The sequence below is a fragment of the Fringilla coelebs genome (assembly GCF_963513975.1).
Source record: "Fringilla coelebs genome assembly, chromosome: 5".
In the NCBI taxonomy this organism is placed as follows: domain Eukaryota; kingdom Metazoa; phylum Chordata; class Aves; order Passeriformes; family Fringillidae; genus Fringilla; species Fringilla coelebs.
Window position 1 is genome coordinate 38,530,868 of NC_140033.1, and position 22,973 is coordinate 38,553,840.

General features: G+C 38.2%; 1 protein-coding gene across 1 annotated transcript in view; it reads left to right on the top strand.

The window, feature by feature from the left end:
- The window catches only part of SYT1 (synaptotagmin 1), a gene marked incomplete at its 3' end in the record, with an annotated part of 120,878 nt that overhangs the window by 54,072 nt on the left and 43,833 nt on the right, over positions 1 to 22,973 (top strand). The window contains 2 exon segments of the mRNA XM_084205498.1: positions 723 to 890; positions 19,533 to 19,650. Of these exon segments, the coding sequence (XP_084061624.1) occupies positions 723 to 890; positions 19,533 to 19,650 (286 nt within the window).

Below are 22,973 nucleotides of genomic sequence, written 5' to 3' on the forward strand. Positions count from 1 at the left end.
AACAATTCCTAAATCAGGCCTTTTCAGACATCCCTTCAGGTGTAGCTTACCTGAACTGCATGTCTCCATCCTAATATTAAAAATGTGACTTGCAAACATCCAAACCACAGCATCTGTCTGAACCACATGTGAACAGCTGGAGAATTAGTCAGAATTTGGCCTTCTGCCACCACAATTTCTATTTACACATTGTGACTTAAAAAGCACCTTAGTGTCTAACATGTGAAAGGCGTAGTATTGAAAAATATGCCTTGGTAAGTAATAGGTGTTGGTACTGTAAGAGACTTATCCAGTGTCTAATTGCTTTGTTTCATATATAGTAAGCCAGTTCTGGTTTTTTCATGAGTCTGGGAGCTAGCCATCTCTGAGTGATGACAGGTGATTTATTGAGGAAAAAACACCATTGTGTGAAAAGTTCATGTGTCTTCAGTGCAAGTAATTTGGCTTCTTGTTTCAGTTTCATCACCCACAAAATGATTTGAAGTAGAATGAGAAAAACCCAGGAGTGATGAGTGAGCTGCCACATTGTTCTATTGAGTGCCAGAGCCTTGTGTCAAGAAATACTGCATCTGGTGACTCTGAAACAAATACACCTCATAATTTTCTCTGCAGTTCAATTTACCTGAGATGACAGCTGATAAACCAAAGAAATAGATTTGCATTGTAGTGGACCAATCTTTATTGTCTCAGATGCAGAGTTTGTCATTTCCTTGTCTTTGCAGGTGCCATACTCTGAGCTGGGTGGAAAAACTTTAGTGATGGCAGTTTATGACTTTGATCGTTTCTCCAAACATGATATCATTGGGGAATATAAAGTTGCAATGAACACAGTGGACTTTGGTCATGTCACTGAGGAGTGGAGGGACTTGCAAAGTGCAGAGAAAGAAGAGGTAAGAAAAATCACTTTTTTTTCCTTCCAGAACACTTTTAACCTCACCTAGAGAAACAGACAAACCAGCAATATTTTTTTTTTTTTGCCAAGACAAGCTCCCATCTGTTATCAGCATTCCTCAGATTTACTTTGCCTGATAAATTTTTGATAAGCATCTTTTCCAATACTCACTGAATGCGACATTCTCCTCTGCTAATTTAATCAATCTTTTTGATACTTTATGCAACATATTAAAAATGTTTTCATGAGTTTGACATTTTCTTGAATTGCTGAATTTATGGTACATAGAATTTGCATTTGATTATAAGTGGTGTGCATTCAGGTTTCTTGATGATTCTCAGGGGTTTGCATCTCAAGACATCTTATTGTGCATGATGATAATGGTAGAGTTTCACTGAAATACCTTGCAGTTCAATTGAACTGCTATCCAATAATATCCTTTGATTAGAATTATGAATTTTACAAAAACCTTGGAATGGCATCTTACTCAAATATTTATCACCTTTTTTATTTTCCTCTCATTGTCAGCATCCCTTGGATTCATTATTTATTAGGTATAGTGCTACTTGTACAAGACACTTATTGGAAATATTTCGTCATCACATTGTGCATCCTGTGAGCTTGTTCATACTGATGCATCCAACTTTTTGCTTATTGTAAGACTATTTTTTCCTCATTTTTACATTATTTTTCCTTTTGATTGATAGACAGTATTTGCCCATGCAGAGTGCATAGCGTGCTTTAATTCTCTGGTGAGAGGAGAAGTAATCATGAGTCTGAGTTTCTCATCATCTAATTCAGCTAATAAAGTGCTTTGGATTCAAATCTTAGTTTCTGTAATTAAAGGGACAATCTCTGAATGAAATCTTTCCTTCTCACAAGTGATGAAAAACTGAGTATTGATTTAGACTAAAAGTGGTGAAAACAGCATCAAATGCAGAACCATGCAGCCTTCTCAGGTTTTCAAATTGGTAGATTTCAGTCTTCCTTTTCGACTGTTTGTTTCAAAGACTGTGTTTTCAGATGGCTTTTTTCAACTGCTTATTGATTTGAAAGCCACTGCTACATTAGGGGTGTTCTGCATGGCATTGTTTCATAGTGGCAGTATTTGCAGGGCTCTCGTTCTGCAGGTGACATCAGTGCCCTGATATATGGGGCATTTTTCTTCCACTCTTAAATATGAAAAGGAAAAAAAGAGATAAAGGAAGTTTTCAGTTCAAGGGCCCTGTTCTTTTAAGCATCTAGCATACTAGAAAGCTGAAAATGTGAAACTGGAGTGTATTAATCCTTCCAAATTTTATTAAGTAACAAATTGGTCTTTTATTAAACTACTAGCTGTGCTTTCAAAGTGTTTCATGCTTTTCTGTTTCAAAACACATAAAATAAGCCAAACTATGCAAAAAGGAGTTGTCACTTTGCCTTCGTAGTATAACTTTAGGCTATTAGAACATAAACAATGATATCCCTATATGCAGCTTACAGATAACATGCTACAGATTAGTGTGGGGTTCCATCTGCCTTATTGCATACAAAGTTGCTTCTTAAGTGTTCTACCTAACATCCACAGTAAGACCTGATGCAGTCACTTTCATTAAATTCATATCCTGCTAATACAATATGATTAAAACCTTGGTTGAAACAGATATTGAGTGTGTGAGCTACTTCCAAAAATGCATTCCAAATTGGAAAACACTATTCATTAAAACAGAAGGAGATAATTAAAATAAATAATTCTAGACTTATTTTGATATTAGAAGAGTATTACAACAGCTTTGAATAGTTTGCTGTATAGATGTTGCCCTCACCTTTCTTCAAATTTCAGGTACTGTCTATGCAGAAAAACCACTGTTATTTTTATACTTCTTTGATGGGACCTTTTTGAAGTTGCCACCAAAGCAACTAAAATGCCACTAAAATGGCCATTTAATTTATAAGGAGCTAGGCAATATGATGATATGAAAGCATCATGAAAAACTATGCTTAGACCAACTCCTTAAATATTTTTTCATACTTCAGGAGGTCTCATGTTTTATTTTTGCATCTCAATGCTCAAGCATACAAGGTATTCAATCGATATGGAAAAATATCACAACTAGGGGTATATGGAGACATTTTAATCCTAATTTTCTATATACTATATGTAGCTGGTTTGTAACAGCTCATAAGCTTGCTGTACAAATAAAAAGTGATCCTAGAAAAACTACTTACTCATTAGACAAGTGTATTTAATCCAAACTTAATTCTGCTCTATTATGGAACCTTTACTTCTGTCATATATATGTTGAGCCAGATTCAAATAATTGCTTAGCCCAATTTGGAAAAGAAATCTCTACCAAGAACCAGGAGAGGTGCATCTGTCAGCAGTTTGGGAGCTGTGTTCCACATGAAATGTCATGCATATTCCATATTTGATTCAAGTCCTTACCATCTTTGATGTTCCAGTCCCTGCTCCACAAAAAAGATTCCAAGCAAATTCTAGTGTATTTTAATTGGTAATAAGTAAGGATGGGAGAGATCATATCTGCATAAAGGGATTGTCATCTGACCCAGCAGATGTTGCAGAATTCACAGCAGATACAGCTGCAACCAAGAAGTACCCTGGTTTCAGAATTAGCAAAAACAGCTCTGTGTGTATAAGGCTAACATGATTTACCTATATCATAGACACATGTTTGTCTCTTGGTAGAGGGATCATTAATATGATATGGTGGTCTGGCTTACTAAAGTAACAAATTAAAACCTGAGCAACTGTATTTCATCCAAAAATTTGTGACAAATGTAATTCTATTACTAACAGTGTTTTGCTGACTATTACACATATTATAATTGTGTAATGAATTTGTCCTTGAAAAGCACATCTGCATGAGATTTGCAATATTTGAAGAATGACAGGCTTTATTTCCTTTCTTGCCCTTACAACGCTTAGGCAAGTTTGTCAGTTCTCAGCAACCTAGTGCTAACTACAATTCTAAATATGAAATTAAGTATAAGTTTGAAATTAAGTATAAGTTGCCAAAGTATCCTTAATGGTTTAATTATGACCCCTAGGCAAGATGTATACCAAAGTGAATCAGTGGCACTTGTCACTAGTCACTTTAAAAGAACTATCTAGGTGGCATCAGTCAAAGTGAATATAAAAATCTCAGTTTTAGTTTATGTCAAATTCAGTTGATGCGCATCACAGAATTACAACTTAATTGCCACTTCAATCATAGGGGGCAAAACAATTTTACAAGCAGTTGCTCTTCTTTTTGCTCATAAAGCTCCACTGTGCATTCTGTCCTTTTTTTTTTAAATGGGCTTAAAATGGAAGACGGAGGGTGAAGGTTTAATGAAATAATGTAAGCTCTATCTCTCACAGCTTAGTCACTTGAATGACATCTCTCTGACACTGCATTCTCTTCTGGGAAAGGTCTTATTAATATATTTATGTTGGTGAAGTGCTTTGAAGGTACAAGCCTTTGTGTGAGCATTTATTATGACTCTGAGAGGGCTTTGGAAATGTGCAATGACTGCTAAATATTGAGGAGGCTACTACTAATGAGCTGCATACCTTGAATCCTTTTTCCTTGGCTGCTTTTAGATCTGCTGTCCCTGTGTCTAGTGGTCCTTCAGTCTCATTTGACTGAGAGCGTGGGAGGGAGGCGTGGTAGATACTGAAAGGTTATTCACTTTTACCAAGTCTGACATATAATGGTTTGGGCACAGAGTGTTAAAAAGCAGATCACAGGAGTTTGCTCCTCTCTGTCGTCTACCAGATGTCATTGCTATTAACTTTATCTGAGTACACACTGCATCCAATATCTGTTATCACTCCAGTACAGAAGGCCAGACAGACCTCTTCTTTGCTCACAGCGGTGTGAATCATACTGAGAGTCATCTTCTGACTACTTCAGCTGATTTCCCTCCAGACATTTTGTTATATTGGCACTTAAATTGAAAACCGGTTGTAGCAAACATGCCAAGAAATTTTAGGGAATATACAGAAGAGCAGAAACAATTCTTTCCCTTGAAAGCAGTGGAGAAGCAGTGTCTTATATCATGAGGAGAAGCATCTTTGTTGACCTGACAGTATCCACCACCAAGAGTTCTGCAGATCTTTCACAACTGCCATCACATGAGACTCCCTGCATTATCTGATCAGGCATCCACCATGGTTAGGTTACATGATGGATGCATGCTCATACCACAGTGAGTGATGATGGGTATATTTTATACGAGGCTTCAGAGTGGGAGGTCTGCTGGAAAACACCACACTCCTGTGGGCTGCACTACCTCCAGTGGGAGAGATGCATGGTGCTGCCTTGGAAAGGGGAGAGAGGGAGGCGTTCTGCAGGTGGAAAGAGCAGTTCTGTGAACCTTGACTGTGCTGTTCAAGAGGATTGTTCTTTCCTGCCTTATCCAAAAGTAAAAGGTGAAGGAAGAAGGTGGAAAAGTGAGCCTGAAGCATGTATTTAATACCTTGGTGTACTTCACAGAAGTTTGAGACTGTTCCAAAGTTACGGAGCCTCCCAGCTCATTGACTCTCTGGAACTGAAGCTTGCAGAGATCTAAGAGGAAAGGACATTTTTACAAAAGTCACTGTCAAATTGCAGCAGCAAATCACTGTTATTTTCTGTTATAGTTACATGAGCAATGGACAGATGATCTAATAGGCCTTTCCCATCGCTGGTAATAACACTTAGTTCTTTTACAGCTTTTCAGATAGCACAGTGCTTTGCGAAAGAAAGTATCATTATCCCTATGGAGATGCTGTCAGAGTGTCAGACAGATTTTAAAATGTGAGATTTCCTTTATTTAGCTGCATGTTATATTGGAACACTATGTTTTCTTCATGGTGTTTACATCTTCTCAAGTTCACTTCTTCTTACGCCCAATTAAAACTTTAAAATGTTACATCTAAGGAGGGTTTAGTTTTCAGGTTTTGTGCAGAGTTTATGCAGTAAACAGAGATTGCTGAATGCCCATTCAACGCTGTAAGTGCAGCATCTGTCCTGCCAAGGAATTGAGTTTCCTACCGAGACAGGAAACAAAACAGAGGTTCGGAAGTTTGAGAATAAGCAAGCCTGCTTTAAAATTCTTCAGCAGTCAATCAGTTGTTTTTCATCTTGGAATTAAAGATGCTAAAATGACTTTTAAGGTAAACACAATATGGTTCAAGTGGAGCTGTAAGGGTACTGTTTTCAGTTCCATAGAATTATGCATTTCTTTTCTCACCTTTCATACTCAAAGTGCTGGCAATCCCACTCTATATACCTTTGTTGAGTATTCTCTTTTTAACTCCCTCTCTGGAAGAGATGCCTTAGGAGGTCACTTTCTTGTGTTCTAATAAAAATAATGTAATTGGCTTACTTGAAATCAAAAGGGATCTTGTCTCGATCATCTCAAACTGTCTGGCTTTACAGATATTAAATTCAAATACAGAATATGGTATTAAAAAAAGAAGCTGAGTGATAGTGTTAAATTCAGGCTCTTTTGGGGCCTTTCTGTTCCTGGACAGTATTCATTCTGAGATCAGAAAAACATGTATTGCTTATTTGCTGAAAATGTTCAATTACCATTTTCCTTCTGTGTGCAGAAGGGCATCCTGAGGTTAAACTGTGCTGAAATAGTAGATCCTACACTTGGTGCTAAGCATCTAATGACCCATAATACACAAAGTAATAATAATGTTTGTTTCAGACAAAGTATATTGCTAAGAACCTTGTAGAAAATTACAAGGCCGAAGGAAGGAATAGTGGGAAATCCCCAGCCTCCACATGTTAATATTACTGTGTGGGATTTTATTGCTCAAGCAGTAGATACTTTAAAGTTCAAAGACACAGCCACATTCAATGGCAATTGGAAAGCAGTGTTATGAATAGTGTTTTTATGGAGTTTTGAGAAAGCTACTGAAAGGGATCAAACTCATCTGAAGCTAGAGTATGAAGAGATATTTTGGATGGAAACTGCAGAAGGAATTCCTGGAAATAGAGATTTAATTATGGAGTACTCCCAAGTATAAAGCTCTGTAGAGAGCAAATGGAGAGATTGCAAATGGATCTGTAGGACCAGCTGATGAGTGAAAGGGCCACAGAATGTGCTGTATCTGAAATTGTTCAGCATTGTTCTCCAACTGGACTTTTATTTACTTACTTATTGTTCTGACTACCAGCATCAGTGAATGCATAATCCAGAGGCAGAAACGGCCTCACTGGGTTTCCAGGCAGAAGCTTTGCGGTAGTCCAGGCTAATACTTTATTTCCCTTTCTCCCCTACATTTCCAAACTAACAGTGACAAAAATCATTATCCGATTGCTGTTGTAAATTGGGATCAGGAGCTAAGGGAAGCTGTAAAACAGCTGTATCAAAATACAGTGTCATTAGAAGGACCTTCAGAACAGAGAGCAGCATTTTTAAGTCATAAAGGAAGAGCAGGTCTCACAAAGATGTCAACAGCATTTTCACTAGAAGGTTGAGGAGGGGATGTATGCTACTCCAGTCTCTTTTCTTTGTTGTACCCACTCCATGTAGAGCTAGAAAAGTTTGGTTTCCAGAAACATCAGAGAAAGATGTGTTTTTGAAAAGGGGAGAAAAGAGTTTAGGAATAGTGGTCAAAAAGAAAGGGATTAGCCATTTTCTTAAATTTTTTTTCCTCTATCACCTTTTAAACACTGATTTAAACCATGTCAGAGATTACCACAGTAACCATCTAACCTCTTTTCAGAGCCTGTTGTGTTTTGTTTTAGTTCAACAATGAGCTTAAACTGGTATCTGAAGCACTTTGCATTGTACCTGTGGCAGGAATTAGCACAAAATGCCCTAATCACAGTTAGAATCCAGAACATAAGACTGCATGTTCAGTTCAGAGGTATTAGACTTTTATTTCATTTATGCTAATGTTTCAAGAGTACATGAATTTAGGAAGTATACCAAGTCTTATTTCTAGACTTAATGGACGACAGAGATAACTCAGTCCTACAGTTTCCTGTTCTGTTGTATCGTGTAAGTCAGCCTTCTACCAAAGGCCAAGGAAATCCCTCACAGTGGCTGTTGTGTTGTTAGTGTGTCGCAGGTAACACAGCAGGCTAGGTTTAGTGCACTGGTGCTTCTCTCCTCATCCTTTTCTGTGGCCTTCTGCAGCTTACCTTGTGATTGTCACCATCATAACTGGAGAAGCATTCAGGGGCTGCCTGGCTGGCTTACTCTCTAGAGGGATGGAAGGCTACTGTAGTTGTTTTGTCCCTTCCATTAGCAGACTTTTCAGAGTATGATTTTTTTCTGTAGAGGGCTGGAGTATGATCACTGCAACAGAATTACTATTGCTGTGTCATTAAAGCAGAACACAACTCACTTTTGAGTTACCATCATCAGCGCGCAGATGAAATCCATTTCCAATATCTTTGGATCCAGATATGTTCTGTATGTGCTTCTTGCTGGCCTTAAGCTAGAGTAAAGCACGTACCTGAAACTGAATCCTGTGATGTAGAGGTCAAGATATTTTCCTTGACAATTACAGAAATAATGTCAGAGATAGAGGTTTCCTAACTAGCAGTGAGAGAGTCGAAAGCTGTGTTATTGCTGCTTGGTCAGCCACCTGTGTTTGCCTACAACAGAATGGAATTGGGAGTTACAGCAACATCCACTAACACTGATAAAGGCAGCTGCATTCGAGAACCCTCCTCTTCACCTTTCTCCACTTGTGGCTGACCTCGAGTTCAAATGTCTTCTTCTTAGCCAAAGAGCTTGCCATAAAATTCTGCCTCAAGTAATTCCCTGTAGCATTACCATTGTGTGGGGTTTACAGCTGGCTTTTGGTGCCAGTGGGATAGACCATGGCACTGCAAGCTTTGCAGTGCTGTGGCTGGCAACGGGCACACAGCACCCGAGCTTCCCATCGGATGCTTACTATTAGGTGCTACTTGAATTATGTCTGGTTGCCTGGAGTCCAGCTATTTTACCTCTCTTTTCCATATCTTCTTCAGTAACTGCAAAAATGAACAGGAGGACCTCTTGTTGATGAGTGGAGCCTCAGCTTCAAAACTGGCAGCAGCTCATTTTTGTGGGAGTGCCCTGAGGTCTGCAGCTGACATCTCCTGTCTGTTAATGCCCAGTCCAGATTTAGGAGTGGATTATGCTTAAAGTGGTTTTACTCACTCAGATTTGCACATTAATTACAAGGACAAACATTAATTTTCTGTGATTTTTTAGAGCAGACACATTTTCTATGACATTTGGGGAATTTATATTTGTAAACATTAAAATTTTCTTTCTGCAAAAAGTCTCCTATTTCAAAATACCTTTGTTTTCTTTAGAAATAGTGCTAGTCCCTATCACTTAATTTAGACATTTCTCTAAATTAGGTGGTATTATTTGCCCTGAATCTGGAGGACTCCTAGGTCTTCAAGGAACTTTTCAAAGAATGTCCTGTAATTGAACTCAGTCTAGGAAACAGGCAGCATCCTGGAGCTAATAGTGTTCTCCCAGTGCCAAGTTGGAAGGAAAGTGGCACAAGGAAACCCCCTTACAAGCTTGAAAGTTAGACCTTGCTTGGTTTTGGAACAAGGAGCTAGAAACTCCCTGATTCTCAGCCCTCAACAATGTTTGTTATAGGCAGCTTTGCATCTCCACTGGAAAACTCTTAGAGGGCCTTTAAAACCAGAGTTTGAAAGTTTCTGATTTTAAGACGGAAGTAGATGAAGAAAATAACACATCCTTTTAGAGTTTTGGCAATGCTCTGTCTCTCTTTAAAATGTGTACTTTATTTGTTACTTGAATGTTATTGGATTCTACTCTGTTGCTGATTCTTGTTATGCCCTTCTTCAGTAGATTCAAGCAATTTAATACATGATGCTTGCTCTTCTCTACATTACTTACTCACTGTAATCAAGTCATGTCCAATCCTCTTTTCAGAAAGCTGCAGAAATTATTCTTATATATTTTTCAAAATCAGGTTTCCATTTTTCCAATAAGAGTCGTGACTTTTTACCTTCTTTGTCATTTTCAGCATCTTAAAAAAATTATGTGCACAAGAGCTGTGTGCCATATACTTTATTTCTTTGGCAGGCAGACCAAGTCACAGCCTCCTCTGATCATGCCTACTGTTGATTGTTTTGCACAGCATTGCACTAGCAGTTCATGGTCTGTAGCTTATGACCCTGAAACCTCAGCAGGAGGTGTTGCTTTGTAAGATACCTTTCCTGATTCAGAAGATACTTAAAAAGTCTGGAGTTCTTTGTCTTAGACTGTAGAAAATTTGCTTTCAGCTGAATGAAAATGTCCTCTTTGTAATTAGTTACAGGTAGTTGATGAGGCACTTTCTTTCTAGCAAACCTGTTGCACTACTATTTACTGTTGTATCGCCTGCCTCCTTTGTCAACAAAATATTTTCCCCGCCTATAAAAACAGCAGTACACCTTGAATGGAAAAAGAAAAAAAATGTGCATGCTTCCTTCCAAGCAAATTTCCAATCTTAACAAAGAGGGAATATGGTTTTAGTTGAAAATACTTTTTTTTTTTTTTCCATAAAACAATGTGACTACACATTCATAATATTTTATATCCTTTAAATCAACATTATTAGAAATTTTACTAATTCTTCTTTTGTTTCATCTGTGTTTGATTAAAGACAAATGACTGATAGATACCACCTTTATCCTATTTGGCCTTTTTTGAGTAAGACAAGTAAAATGTTAGCACTGTTTCAGCCTTATTTCCCTTGTGGTCTAAGATTTATTAAATAGGAACATCATTGGGCCAGAGATCTTATGATAAGTGCAGTCTTCTGTCCTAGATTTTTAGCTAACTGCAATGAACTCTTTACTGAAGAGATTAATACAATTGAGTGTGTGGTTCTGATTGCTATGATGACCTTTGATGAGCTGCCTTGTCTTATTAAAGAATGTGTTATGAGACTTTTTCAAAGTGAAATAGTAAGGAGAAGTAGAGTAACAAAGAGGAGTTTGCCACTATGTATTTATCTAACACTGTAATATCTTTCAGTAGTTTCATAAAAATGAATGCTTAGTTTAAGTAAAACCTGGTAAGGGTAAGTCAATAGATTGAATATGTAGCACTGGTTTGAGGGACCTCATTCTTGAACTGAACACAAATATTCAATATGCTGTGCTTAAGAAATATAATACAAGGCATTGTAGTAGGAGATATGTATTAGTTTCTTCATTTCAAGTGGAATCAAAGACAAAAATACTGAAATCAGCTGAGAGAGTATTTTAAATATTTCTGACTTCCCTCAAACTAGGGAGCAGTAGAACAGGAGCTTTTCTGAGCTTTTCAGCTTGCCTCTTTTCCAGCTGCATATGCTTTACCCTACCTCATGTTTAGGCAATTCTGATGCTCCAGAAAAAATCTTCAGTACAAAAATCAGTAAAAATAGGACAATGTGAGAAAACTTTCTAAATTAAAAACAGTGATACAGAAAGGGACTTCTAAGAAGTCCTACGTGTGCTTGCAGCATAAAAGCAATGAATGGAAAAAAAATATTATATTGGCTGGGGTGAAATTTTACATGAAAGAAAATCTTCACCTTGATAAATTACAGGTGGAGAACTGTCTTGCTATAAGTCTTCATCTATCAGCTGTCAACTTAGATCAGCTGTCTGTGGTTTTCCCATTAGCAAATCCAGTTCCTTTTCATCTTGCTGTGCTAGTCCTCAGTGTTCAGCCCTTTTAAGGTCACTACTACAGTGCAGTGGGAATCCTTGTTTTTCTGTGTGGCTAAGTTGTCTTTGTGTGAAAATAAAGGCACAAACTGGTTTTGGTACCAAACTGTGTTGCATGCTGCCCTGGAAGTTGGAGGGCAAGGTGAGAAAATTTCTGAGTGTGTAAAGGAATGCAGTGTGTTAACAAGGATGGATCCTCAGATTCCTGCCCTGTTCAGGGAAGCCCTTGAGCACGTGGCGGGTCATCGTGTGCTCTGTTTGGCCTGCCCCTAGCTAGCCAGCAAGGCCTCTAGTTTTAAAACAATGCCAGTATGTATTGCCTCTTTCCTAATTGCCAGCTTAGAAGATTTTGGAGGTGTGGGGTTTGTGATGGGAGTCATGGAAGGGAGCTGAAGGTAGTGCTAGGGGATATAATGGAGGAACATGAAAGCTGAACTGGCGCTGCAGCAAGCAAAGAGGAGAGAAGGGGCATCAGTCAACATTTATTTAATGGCTTAGTAGTAGGTCTTATGGTCTTAGTAGTTTGTTGAAGTTTCAGGAAAGGGAAGAAGATGGCTGCCTGTGAAGGTAATCCATGAATTCCACTGAATTTCTCTTAATGGTTTTTGCAGAATAAATAGAAACATATGCTGTGTGGCTTCAGTACTGGCAGCACTGATTTTGCCTGATAGTCTTACCTTGGTGCTGATGAATTTCAGTAGTAGTTACCAGCAGGCATAGAGGATTAGTCATTCCATCATACCAATCATTCCCACTTTTACTGGTTTGTTCAAATCAGCTTGTTTCTGTCTTGGAGTAATCAATAATGTATGGTTGTTGTAGCAAGGACTGTGTTCATGCCAGGTTTTTCATACAGTACCACATGCAGTCATACATCTTACAAGGAAGAAATTGCTAATTACTTTGATTCTTAATTGCAATTCTTTACTGTCTACTGATTCTATATATTTTTGGATGTATGCTGTAATTCCAGTTCATAGTCTAAAGCTTTTAATTCAATCATCTTTGGAAACTGAAGACATACTTGGTAGTAGACATTACATTAGCTGAGCATTAAGATGCTCTTACTACAGGAAATTTCAAATCAAACAAGGGAACTGTAGTGTGGCTTCCTATTACCCTATCACAGGAGGACAATGACTTTCTGTAGAGTGACTGCAGTGCATATATAATATTCTAGTAATTAGAGAAAAGCTTTGTGATTTGACTTCTCACAATGTCTGATAAGCCAAGAAAAAAAATCTTCCAAATGTATTACATTTCCTTTCAATGTTGTACTTAAACTACTCTCTAGAAGACTAGCCTTGTGACATACTGTAGTTAATAAGTTTTCCATGCTGTCAAAAGCAATAATATTAGTGTGCCATTGAGTTAAATTGATTTTGTTTTGTGCACTGGCCTGCATAGACGTGAGTGACATTTAGAAATACGATCAGGCAAGAGCTGAGGAGAAGCCAAGTGGCAGAACAGAGGGACATGCAATCATTAAAGCAGAGCAGCCAGCTACAAGCATTTGTGGGTAGGCAAAGAGGTACAGAAAACCAGGCCACGAGGTTCAGCCATATATGATTCTTTTCATTCATTCCTCCCTTGCTCATTTATTTAACAAATTCATTTTCTCCTTGTTTCATTACGAACTTGGTATGTTTGGCAGCAGGGTGTCTTGTCAGGAAATCAAAGAGTGCAGTTTGGCTAGTCTTTGATTTCAGCTGCCTTCGGCCACAGCACTTCTCATTTTGCAAGAGGCATCTGATTGTGATGCTTTTAAACTGATGACTGTGAAGTGTCATTTTCTTCTAATAATAACAGTGTTTTCTCTTTCCATTTTCTCTGCTTTTTAGAAAGCAGTAATTGAAGTACTCTTTCTAAATAGTTAAAAAATATAAGTGGACTAGAAGGAGGAAGCTGACAAAACCTAGTTTGTTAATTTTTTAATAACATTGATTCAAATTTATTGCCAAATTGCTTTCAAGTCCAATTTACCATTATTTTGGGGCAAATTACATAGTTATAGCAGTTAAAAGAAATGCAGTCCACTGCTTTTTTATATATATTGCAGTAAGAGGACAGAGATGTGTCACGAATTTTTGTTTCAAGTAGTGCTGTTTAGAGGGGGCTGGGGGAAAGAAGGAGAAATAAGTAGACTTTTTTCTTTACAGAGAAAGACGCTGATAGGTTTGTTCCTTTTAAGCAAAGGTAAAAAATAGTGCTGGCACAAAAAAAAAGGTTGAAACACAAAGAGTCAGGGTAGGACTGTGGTAGGGAAATCAGTCAAAAGCAATGTGCAATTAAACCCTTTCTTTTAGCTCTTTCTCACTTATACTTTATAACACGTAGGCATAGACTGTATGACTACAGATACCACCTCCCAATACCTTTAATCATTTCATTTAAAGAGTATTCTGTCTGCCCTAGAACTTCTCCCTTTTAAAATTTGGCCATGCACCTTTACTGTCTGCCCTAGAACTTCTTCTTTTTAAAATTTGCCTCATGGACTTTTACTTCTATTTCACTTTTCTCTTTGTCTAATATCAACCTTCTTTCCATGTCTTCTTTAGCCTATTGTCACTGCTAGTCCCTTTTCTACAGGGTCCAAAGCGAGCCCTATGAATCTTTGCCTTGAGAATTCTGTTTCTTCCAAGGTCTCATGCTATAACCTATTTCACTTTTCTGCTTGATTTACGTGTTAGATGTCTTGTAACTGCACTTACATTATCAGGGGCTTCCTTTTGTGGCCAAGTGTGCACATTTAAAGGGAATGTAATCTATGAAGACCCTTCTAAAAGAAATAGTAAAAGCAAACAGGAGAGACTTTTGATCAGACATTCTGTACTTCTGTTTTGTAAGAAAAAACACAGACTGATCATAGAGTAAGGAATTGTGCAGTAGGGCACTTGTCTGTTCCTATTTTATTGTTTTAAAATAGTTTCTTTAAAGTTACAGTAGGTACAATCATGAAGATGGTTCTGCCTTCTCTCCAGAGGTAAATAAGTTTTAGCACTTATTTATTTCCAGCTTGGCTGCTGTGTTCATGGGCATGAAATTTTTTCAGACAACAAAGGAATTACTCTGCTTGTCAGATTAATGGTATAGTCGTTAAAGCCCTTAGGTTTATATTGACTGGATGTACAGAGAACGTTTTGCAATTCTGAAACAGGTACTTCTGCAATAAGCCTTTTGCCTGAAAGGGTTGGGAGAGCTCTGCCTCCCCTCTCTGCATTTGGGATTTTATCCCAAAAGTAGTGCACAGGCTTTGGGGTACGGTGGTACTTGGTGTGCATACAGATTCATGTGATAGTCTCCAATGTGCCATAAGGGCTGACATGTTAGCTCCAGCTTTTCTTCCCCTTCCTTATCTTTCCCTGCTGCACCATCTATTTCTAGCCTGCTTCTACAAACTGAGGACGAGGAGTTTCTTGCTCACTTCCCACTCCTTTGCCTAATTGTGGCAGAATCATCTTCATATTGTGGGGTCATCTCAACCCTGATTTGCAAATATAAGAGGAAAAGATTTTTTCTTTCCTGATTATACCTATTGCAGGTTTGAAATGTTCTGCTTTGTTCCTTCACCATGTATTTATCAAAAATGCAGTGTCTTTGAAACTAGTAATGTCAGACAGCTGTGGTAGCAATAAAATTTCATGTTTACTGGTTTGTTGGGCATCCTTTTTTTTTTTTTCTTGATTTCCCTTCCCCAGTGTGATCCCTGTTTGCTCTATGGGTGTGGAGGAGCAATGCTTTCATAATTCTAAATTCCAGCTATGTGTAAAGCTTGCTAACTCTACCCGCTTGCTACTATGGCTTCAATTGAAGTTGGGATCAGTCTATGTCATCAATTTCTGCATCCATGATTCTGCCCCTAGTATTGTTGTGGCACCTTTTGAGGCCTACTATAATCAAGCCTTATATGCCAAGAAAAGGAATTTGATGGATTCAAGATCTCCATGCAGACAGCATGTGGTGGCCTGAAAATTGTATGCAGTCCATCAGTGTGGGAATTAGAGAGATTCTGAGATTCTAGAGATTCTGTCATTACAGTTTTACCTGGGTTTCCTGAATTTGGAAGACACTAATTTAGCTCATAACCCACAGTTATGCTGTCCCTGTTTTCTCCACAGAGTTTTAAAACATTTTGGTAGCTATGAAAACTAAACAGTGAACATTGCAAGCTTTCATTGTAAATATTGATTAGGGTAAGATGTATTATTTGGGGTCTTTGCCCATAAATCACATCATATTGTGTTTCTCTCAGGCTTATGCAAATATTCATAATCACAACCAGGTACCAAAGTTGGAAACCCACCTCACTGTGTTTATATTCTTCCTATACTAATTGTTTTTGAGTCTTGTATCCAATTAGGGGAAAGCATATGGTGCTGTGGCTTGTTATTTTGGTATTGTTTTAGTAAGAGAACTGCAAGCATCAACTCTCTCATAATATCTTCCACAAAAATGTAGAGAATGTTTATATTAATGACATAGATATGTCTGGTAGAGATTCTGCAGTACAAATAAGAGTAATCTGCACAAAAAGCATTTCTCTCTGTAGCTCATTAGGAAAGTGTCCTGTCGAGGCAAACGTGATTACTGACAAGTAGGAGAAGAAGCACAAAGCAGGCAGGAGCCACTTAAGAGTCATTTCTAAAAAGTCTGGGTTCTCAACAGGACTAAAAATAGCCTTTCCTAAGTTGAAGAAGACTTAGCAGCATTGTCTCTGTCATTTATGTTCTGCTCCATTGCATCCTCTTTAAAAGTAATGAAGTTATGAAGTTGCTTAGATGGAGAGAATCTTTTGATCGGTGTATAAGCATTACACATGAATAGGTTAATGACTATGAAACTCCCAGCTGGAAGTTTCTAACACTAACTTACAGTTTCCATCAGAGATCAAAGTAATTTACTAACATAAATTATTTATACAAGGGCTGAAAGAAATTAATAATAACAATAAGGCACCTCCATGGGATAATCACCATACCAGCAGCACTCATCTGTACCGTGTAGCCCTGCAGGGGTTTGTAATTATCTCCTGCAAACCACACCTCTATTGATTGGATTTTTTAGCTTCATTGCAGTGCTGCCACTTCCAGTGCATTGCCTGACAAATACTTTTTGAATTTTTAAGGAAAAAAAAAGAAAGTGTTGCAGTCATGCAAAGAGAATAGGTTACAAGTGCAAGAAGTTGTAGAAATTGCAGTTGAAATAGATTTTCATACCAACAAAAGAAGTGCTTAACCTGATTCTGGAGGCATTTAATGAGGTGCCTACATTTTTACTTCAGGTTTTTCACTTCATTTTTACTTCGGGAATTAGCCCATCATCTGCTGCCATTTCCTATGGTATCCTGGCGATCTATGGAAAACTGGCTGTTTGCATGATGCTGCCTTCTTTGTGTTTCCTGCAGCTGAAATTACATTAAAAGAGACTGAAAAAGCACTAAATGTCCTCTTAAAATTACTCTTCTGTATGGACAATTGCAGTATTTGCACAGAAGCATAACTTGATTACAAATGGAGAAATGCTGGTGAGAGGTGATGGTCTCTGTTGCGATAGCTGTTGAGTGTAAAGTACTTCCTTCAGCTACTGCTGATGCACTCAGATCACAAGCAACAATCCTAACACTATTTTATGCTTTCTAAACACACTCCTGTCTCAACACAAGATTTATTTAAAAAAAAGAGTGACCAAACAAATGAAAAAAAAAAAACCTAAAAATTGAGACAAACAAAAGCTAAAAAAAAGCCCTTACAAATATCCACTGAAAGGAACAATTAGAAACATGGTATTGATTTAAAAGGGAACAAAAGTTCCTATGCTGCTACAACTAAAGCTCTGCCTAATGAATCTAGAGGTGAGGCAGAGCCCTTGAATATTGGGTAATATGTAAGTACAGAGATCACTAAGGGAAGGACTAAAATAAGCTTTCATATATACCTTGTTTCAGTCTTTGCAGAGGCCCATGAATCCACAGGCAAATTTAAGCCAACTCTACAATGTAATTGAGCAGTGGCTGTGGAGAACACCAGGTGGCTGGGTGATCTGTGATCATGATAACACAAATCAATAAGGAATTGATTTCTTTTGTTCTGAACAACCTGCAAGTGATAGATCAACTTCACTGTTACCCTCTCCAATATGGACTTGCAAAACCAAATGTCAGGTGAACAGGAACATGTTTTGCTGTCACTGTGCCATTCAAAGCTCATCTAAAGCCAGGCATGAGCTAGGCAGATTGCATGGCTGAAATCTGTATTTTGATGATCTGAATCTGTGCTGGGATTTAAGACAGTATATGCAGTCAGGCAGGAATAGTAAATTCTTTCATGCCAATGCAGTCCATGTTCTGAAAGACATCTAGGGTTTTTCTAGATATGAGCAATGGGGGTTTTTTTATATTTGTGTAGTCCTTTTGAACAGGGTAATAACATCATTCTAGGCCTTCTGGGTCAGATGGAGGTCTCTTCCCCAACTACTCACTTTGCAACCTGAAGAGTCCTAATATGCTCACATGTTCCTTCTGCGTAAACTGTGTCATATCCTTCCTTATTCCTGCTGCTTTTCTTGGAATCTGTCCCAGTTCTCCCATATCCTTTTGAAGTGAGGAGGACACCATCAATTTTCAAGGTACTGGCACAAGTGCGTTCCGACAGCATTATTTTTATACAGTACACGCATTTAACGTCATGAGCTAGTTTGTTTGTTCTGTCTAAGCATTTCTTAACTACGCACTGTGCTTGTTCTCTATGTTTCCTGACCACTGGTGATTGCTGAGATGATGTCTGGATCCCTGCACTTCAGTCCCAACTTGAAATAATCAGTTTAGAATCTGTCACTTTATAGGTAAAAATCTGTTACTTTATAGGTTTTGCATGTGGACTGTCTATTCTGTAGGAAATATCCACTACATCCATGAACATGTGAGCGAGTTGCTCTCAGTTGTGTCTAAGAAAACTCTGGAAGCAAAGAGATATGATCATAAAAATGTATTTTATACTCTACTATCAGAATAAATTGTGGAAGTAGACATATGCCATGAGAACTAACGCCTTTGAAAGAGGAGTGTGGCTGTCTAAAATTTTTTATTGGTCTGTTTGGTATAAGCTCATCCTGCTTGTCTCAAAAACCCCCCTAGAGATACCATGGGCCTTGAAGGAAAGGAGGAAAGCAGCTTGGATCATCCAACTCATCATTTATAAGCAACATCCTCCCTCTGTCATCTGCAAATTCCTATCTCTTAGTCATCCTTTTAAAACAAAGTTCCTGTAATTCTGAACTTCATTCAGCTTTTCCCTCTTTGCCAGGACTGTTAGGAAAATATTAAGCGATGAATTGCAAAAGGATGCATTTGGCAGAATCTCAGATGACGGGCTGGAGGGCAAAACCAAATCCTTCCAGCTATTCCTTATGTGAGGAGGGATGTACTGCGTCCTCTCATGGTTTCTGCCTGGTTTTATCCTCTCCAGCAGACAGGAGACAAGTCTTTTTTTATACTGCATATTTTGTGCTTTGTGGGTTTTTTATACTTTCTGCTTTTGTGACAAAGTGTGATGAGAAAGATCCATATTGCTGTTTTCACAGAAAACAGCCTAGTAGCTGTGTGTGCGTTTTTCTTAACAGATTTCCACTGAAATGCAGCCTGGATAAAACAAAAAATCCTGGCTTAGTTTAAAGAGCAAACAGTACTTGTGGGACCCCTATTGTTGGGGTGAAATAGGGAGAAGCATCACTTACTTTCTGGCCAGCACATATCTCGTTATTTGGTTGTATACAGGATAGTTGCTGCAACAGACTTGAGGTTATCAAGGATTTAATCTGGAGAATTTGTGGTAGTTTTCTCAATGCTGTTCATTTGAATGTTTTCTGTAGCAGTACAAGTCGGAGATGTAATCCTGCTAATTTTCTCTGGGGCTTTCAAAATTTTTCAAAAGGTAAAAAAAAAATCATTAAAGTAAAGCATCATGTCCTGTTTGCCTTCACAGCAAGAGAAGCTGGGTGATATCTGCTTCTCCCTCCGTTATGTGCCTACTGCTGGCAAGCTGACTGTCGTCATTCTGGAGGCAAAGAACCTGAAGAAGATGGATGTCGGTGGACTATCAGGTATGTGTGTGAAAATCTTCTTGAAGATTTTGCAGGCTTGTAGAGGCAGGAAATCAACTAGTTTTCAGTCGGAGGTCTCTTGGCCGAGAAGGTAAGGGCTCTTGCTCCCTGTCTGAAAGATGCGGTTTTTGTTTTCTTGAAAGTTAAGGCATGACTGAGTATATCAGAACAAATTCTAGCTTTAAAAAAAAAAATCACTAGACATTGCATTCCACTCCAAGACAAGGTCTGAAGTGTTACACGATCAGATGACAGTGCAAACTCTCTCTGCTTTCCTTCTCTCCTGTTGCCTAGAGATAAATACAGACTATTCAGGCAGAGGAAAAAAAATCTGACTACAATTCCTATTGTCTCTTTAATCTCACAAAATGTGACCATTTCACTCCATTGTTGCAGATAATAGGTAATAGAGGAGCTCACCACAGGTTGCCATGCTGACTGCTGTTTGAGGTGCTAGGAAGATTGTTTCTGCATTTGAAGGGCTCAGGTGGGATTGCTTACGCTTGCAGAGTTAGAGGTGCTCTGCATTTGCGTGCACAGCAAATCAAAATGACAGTCTTGTGCGTGTGGTAGGCAGTGGGGCTGGTACATCCAGCGTGCTCAGTACCTGCCAACAGCCCTGGCAGCCTTTTCATGGGGTGAGGCTGTGCACACTGTGTGTGACAGGATGTGTGCCACCTCTGAGGGAGGCACCTGGGCTGTGTCCCAGCAACCTGGTGCAGCTCCCTGTAGGTTTCTGTTCTCTGCTGCGTCTGGAATTTGGACACAAATTACTGTACAAATTGCCAATTAGTTGAGACCAAATTAAATAGCAAGATGCTTTATAAGGTGAGGTCTTTCCAGGAGAATGTTGGTTTGTATGCCTTCTGTTTACCCACCATTGAGAATGAAGCTATTTCCACCACAATTCTAGGACTGAAAACTTTTACAGCTGCCACTAACACATAGATGATGTAATTTCTCATTTTACTTTACTAAGTGACAAGAAAAAAGTGGTTTGCTCTTACTTTTTTATAATTTTAGCACAGGGTAATAGCTATATGCAAAATAAACAGAAATGGGAACTTACTAAAAGCAGCTGTGAAGGTATTATTTACCACTCTTGATGAGTAATTGGAGCACCTTGCTATAGTGTGGGGAAACGAAGTCTTCTGTCAATAACCAGTTATTTTTTGGTCTTTGTTTTACTTGTCTGAAGTCATCCACTGCACAGCAAGACATAAAAGGGAAGGACATACAAGTGTTGTTGTAGTGTTACTCAGTAAAGTCTGGCCTTTTCTTGTCCACAATGGACACTCGATTAAGACACACCACTAATAGTTTCCCTAACAGTCATAATGAACAAATTGCAAATTAATGTTCATAAGCACATTTACGCCTAATGGTGTCCTGATGAAAGATTAGATTCTCATCATGACAAAGCGTGGGGATTTTTCACTGAAGGTTAGCTCTGACAGCCAGAGCATCTATATCCTTTTCCAAACTTTGTGAGAAATGTGATAGATAGTGGGTACTCAGCTTGTAAGAAATGAAAGAGAGGGACAGGGGAAGCACTAATGAACTGAACAGCAACAAACTTCAGATGGAAAATAGAGTACATTGTGTTGGAAATAACTATGAGGAATGGACTTAATCTCCTCAATGTTCTGAGGCACATAGAGGACATTTAAATTTCTAGGGAAAGAGAGGTTTTGCACTCTGTTTTTAGGGCCATGCCAAACCTGAAACATCATGTTCTCTTGGAGACAAACAAACCCAATGGGATACCATAGTTGTAGCAGGAATTCAAAAGTCACTGACAGTGATAAGTGGCAGTTAGTATGGTATTCCTGGGGCAGTAATTATAGATAAAATTATGTTGGTTTAAAGTAGATCCAGTATCTTTCATTAGGGAATTCATCTTTTGAATAAATTATGCAGGAACAACTTTGGAAATCAAGCTGAGATTCTGTTGTCATTATTCACAGTAAATATTATCTACTCTCTAAGTGCTAATGAAGGTGACAGGATTTTATCTTGATTAGCAAATATTTCTCCCTAGTTTTGTTACTTTCTCTAGATACTAAAATGTCTTTTCATATTATAAAACTGAAAATTTACCATGACAGTGGAGGTGGGAAAAGGGTAACAATCAAATGTGAACTCAAACTGAGAGTTAACTATATATTCAACATCACCATTAACAAGAGGTGAAAATGCTGTAGTTGACCCAGATGGAGGAAACAAATCTTAGCAATTTGTCAGAAATAGGCAAAAAATACCTTTTTTGTTGTTGTTTTGAGCTTGGAATATATATTTTAGTTATTCTTTCCTATTTTTGAGAAGACACTGGAAAAGCAGAATGCAGACATTTGGAAAGGGTTCTGCTGTTCTCTTGCACCCATCCTTTATGTCTCTCTGAAGTTTACCTGCCTCACAGAGAGAAGGAGCAAGGCCCTGGCTCCTGCAGAGGGAGCACTGACAAGCATTCACAGCACAGTGGTGGGCAACTTTGTGGCTTCCTTCTGGCTGCTTCTCTCCACATCCCAAGTATTACTGCTGCCAGTAAATATCTGCTGTACCTTTGCGCCTCAGCAGTGTGGGAGGTTTCAGCATTTACATTGTCTTTAGCCCCAGCAAGAAGAACCAATCACTGTGGCTCAGTAGTCATCTGAACTTCTACCACTCTACATAAATGTATTAAATCCATCATTGTGGTCAATTTGGCTTAAAAACATGCTTGATGTTCTTTTAATATGTATATTTATGTTTTGCAAATAGAGAGAGCCCTGTTACAAAAGTACCCAAAGCAAGAAAGATGGAAGTATATTGAGAGCATTACCTTTCCTAACGTTTTTACAGGGCCTTAAAACCTTAATCCTCCTAAGTCAGCATCTATATTATACTTAATGGTTACTACAGCTGCTTTAAAAAAAAAAAAAAAAACACTTTATAAAAGCATTTATCACCAGCATTTTTCATAGATTTCATTAGCAGTCAAAAGCCAAGCATAAATTACTTTGGAAACAGAAAATAGAAGACAACAAACTAATCATCAAATTCATTAGACTTACTGTAACAAAACCATATCACACATCTGAGTAATAAACTCCCAGGTCTTAAACTTAATTTCAACATCAGGCTGTGACTAGAGCAAACCCTGGCTCAAACAATGAAACTATTTAGCCTGAGCTCATCAAGTCACTGCAACAAGTGGAAATTATTACTTCTGGTGAGCAAAGGCCTCTGGCAAGCTATTATGCATATTCTAAAATGGCACTGTAATTATTTAAATTATATTCCAATGCATTGCTAATGAATCTGACATCTGGAAGGTGATGTGT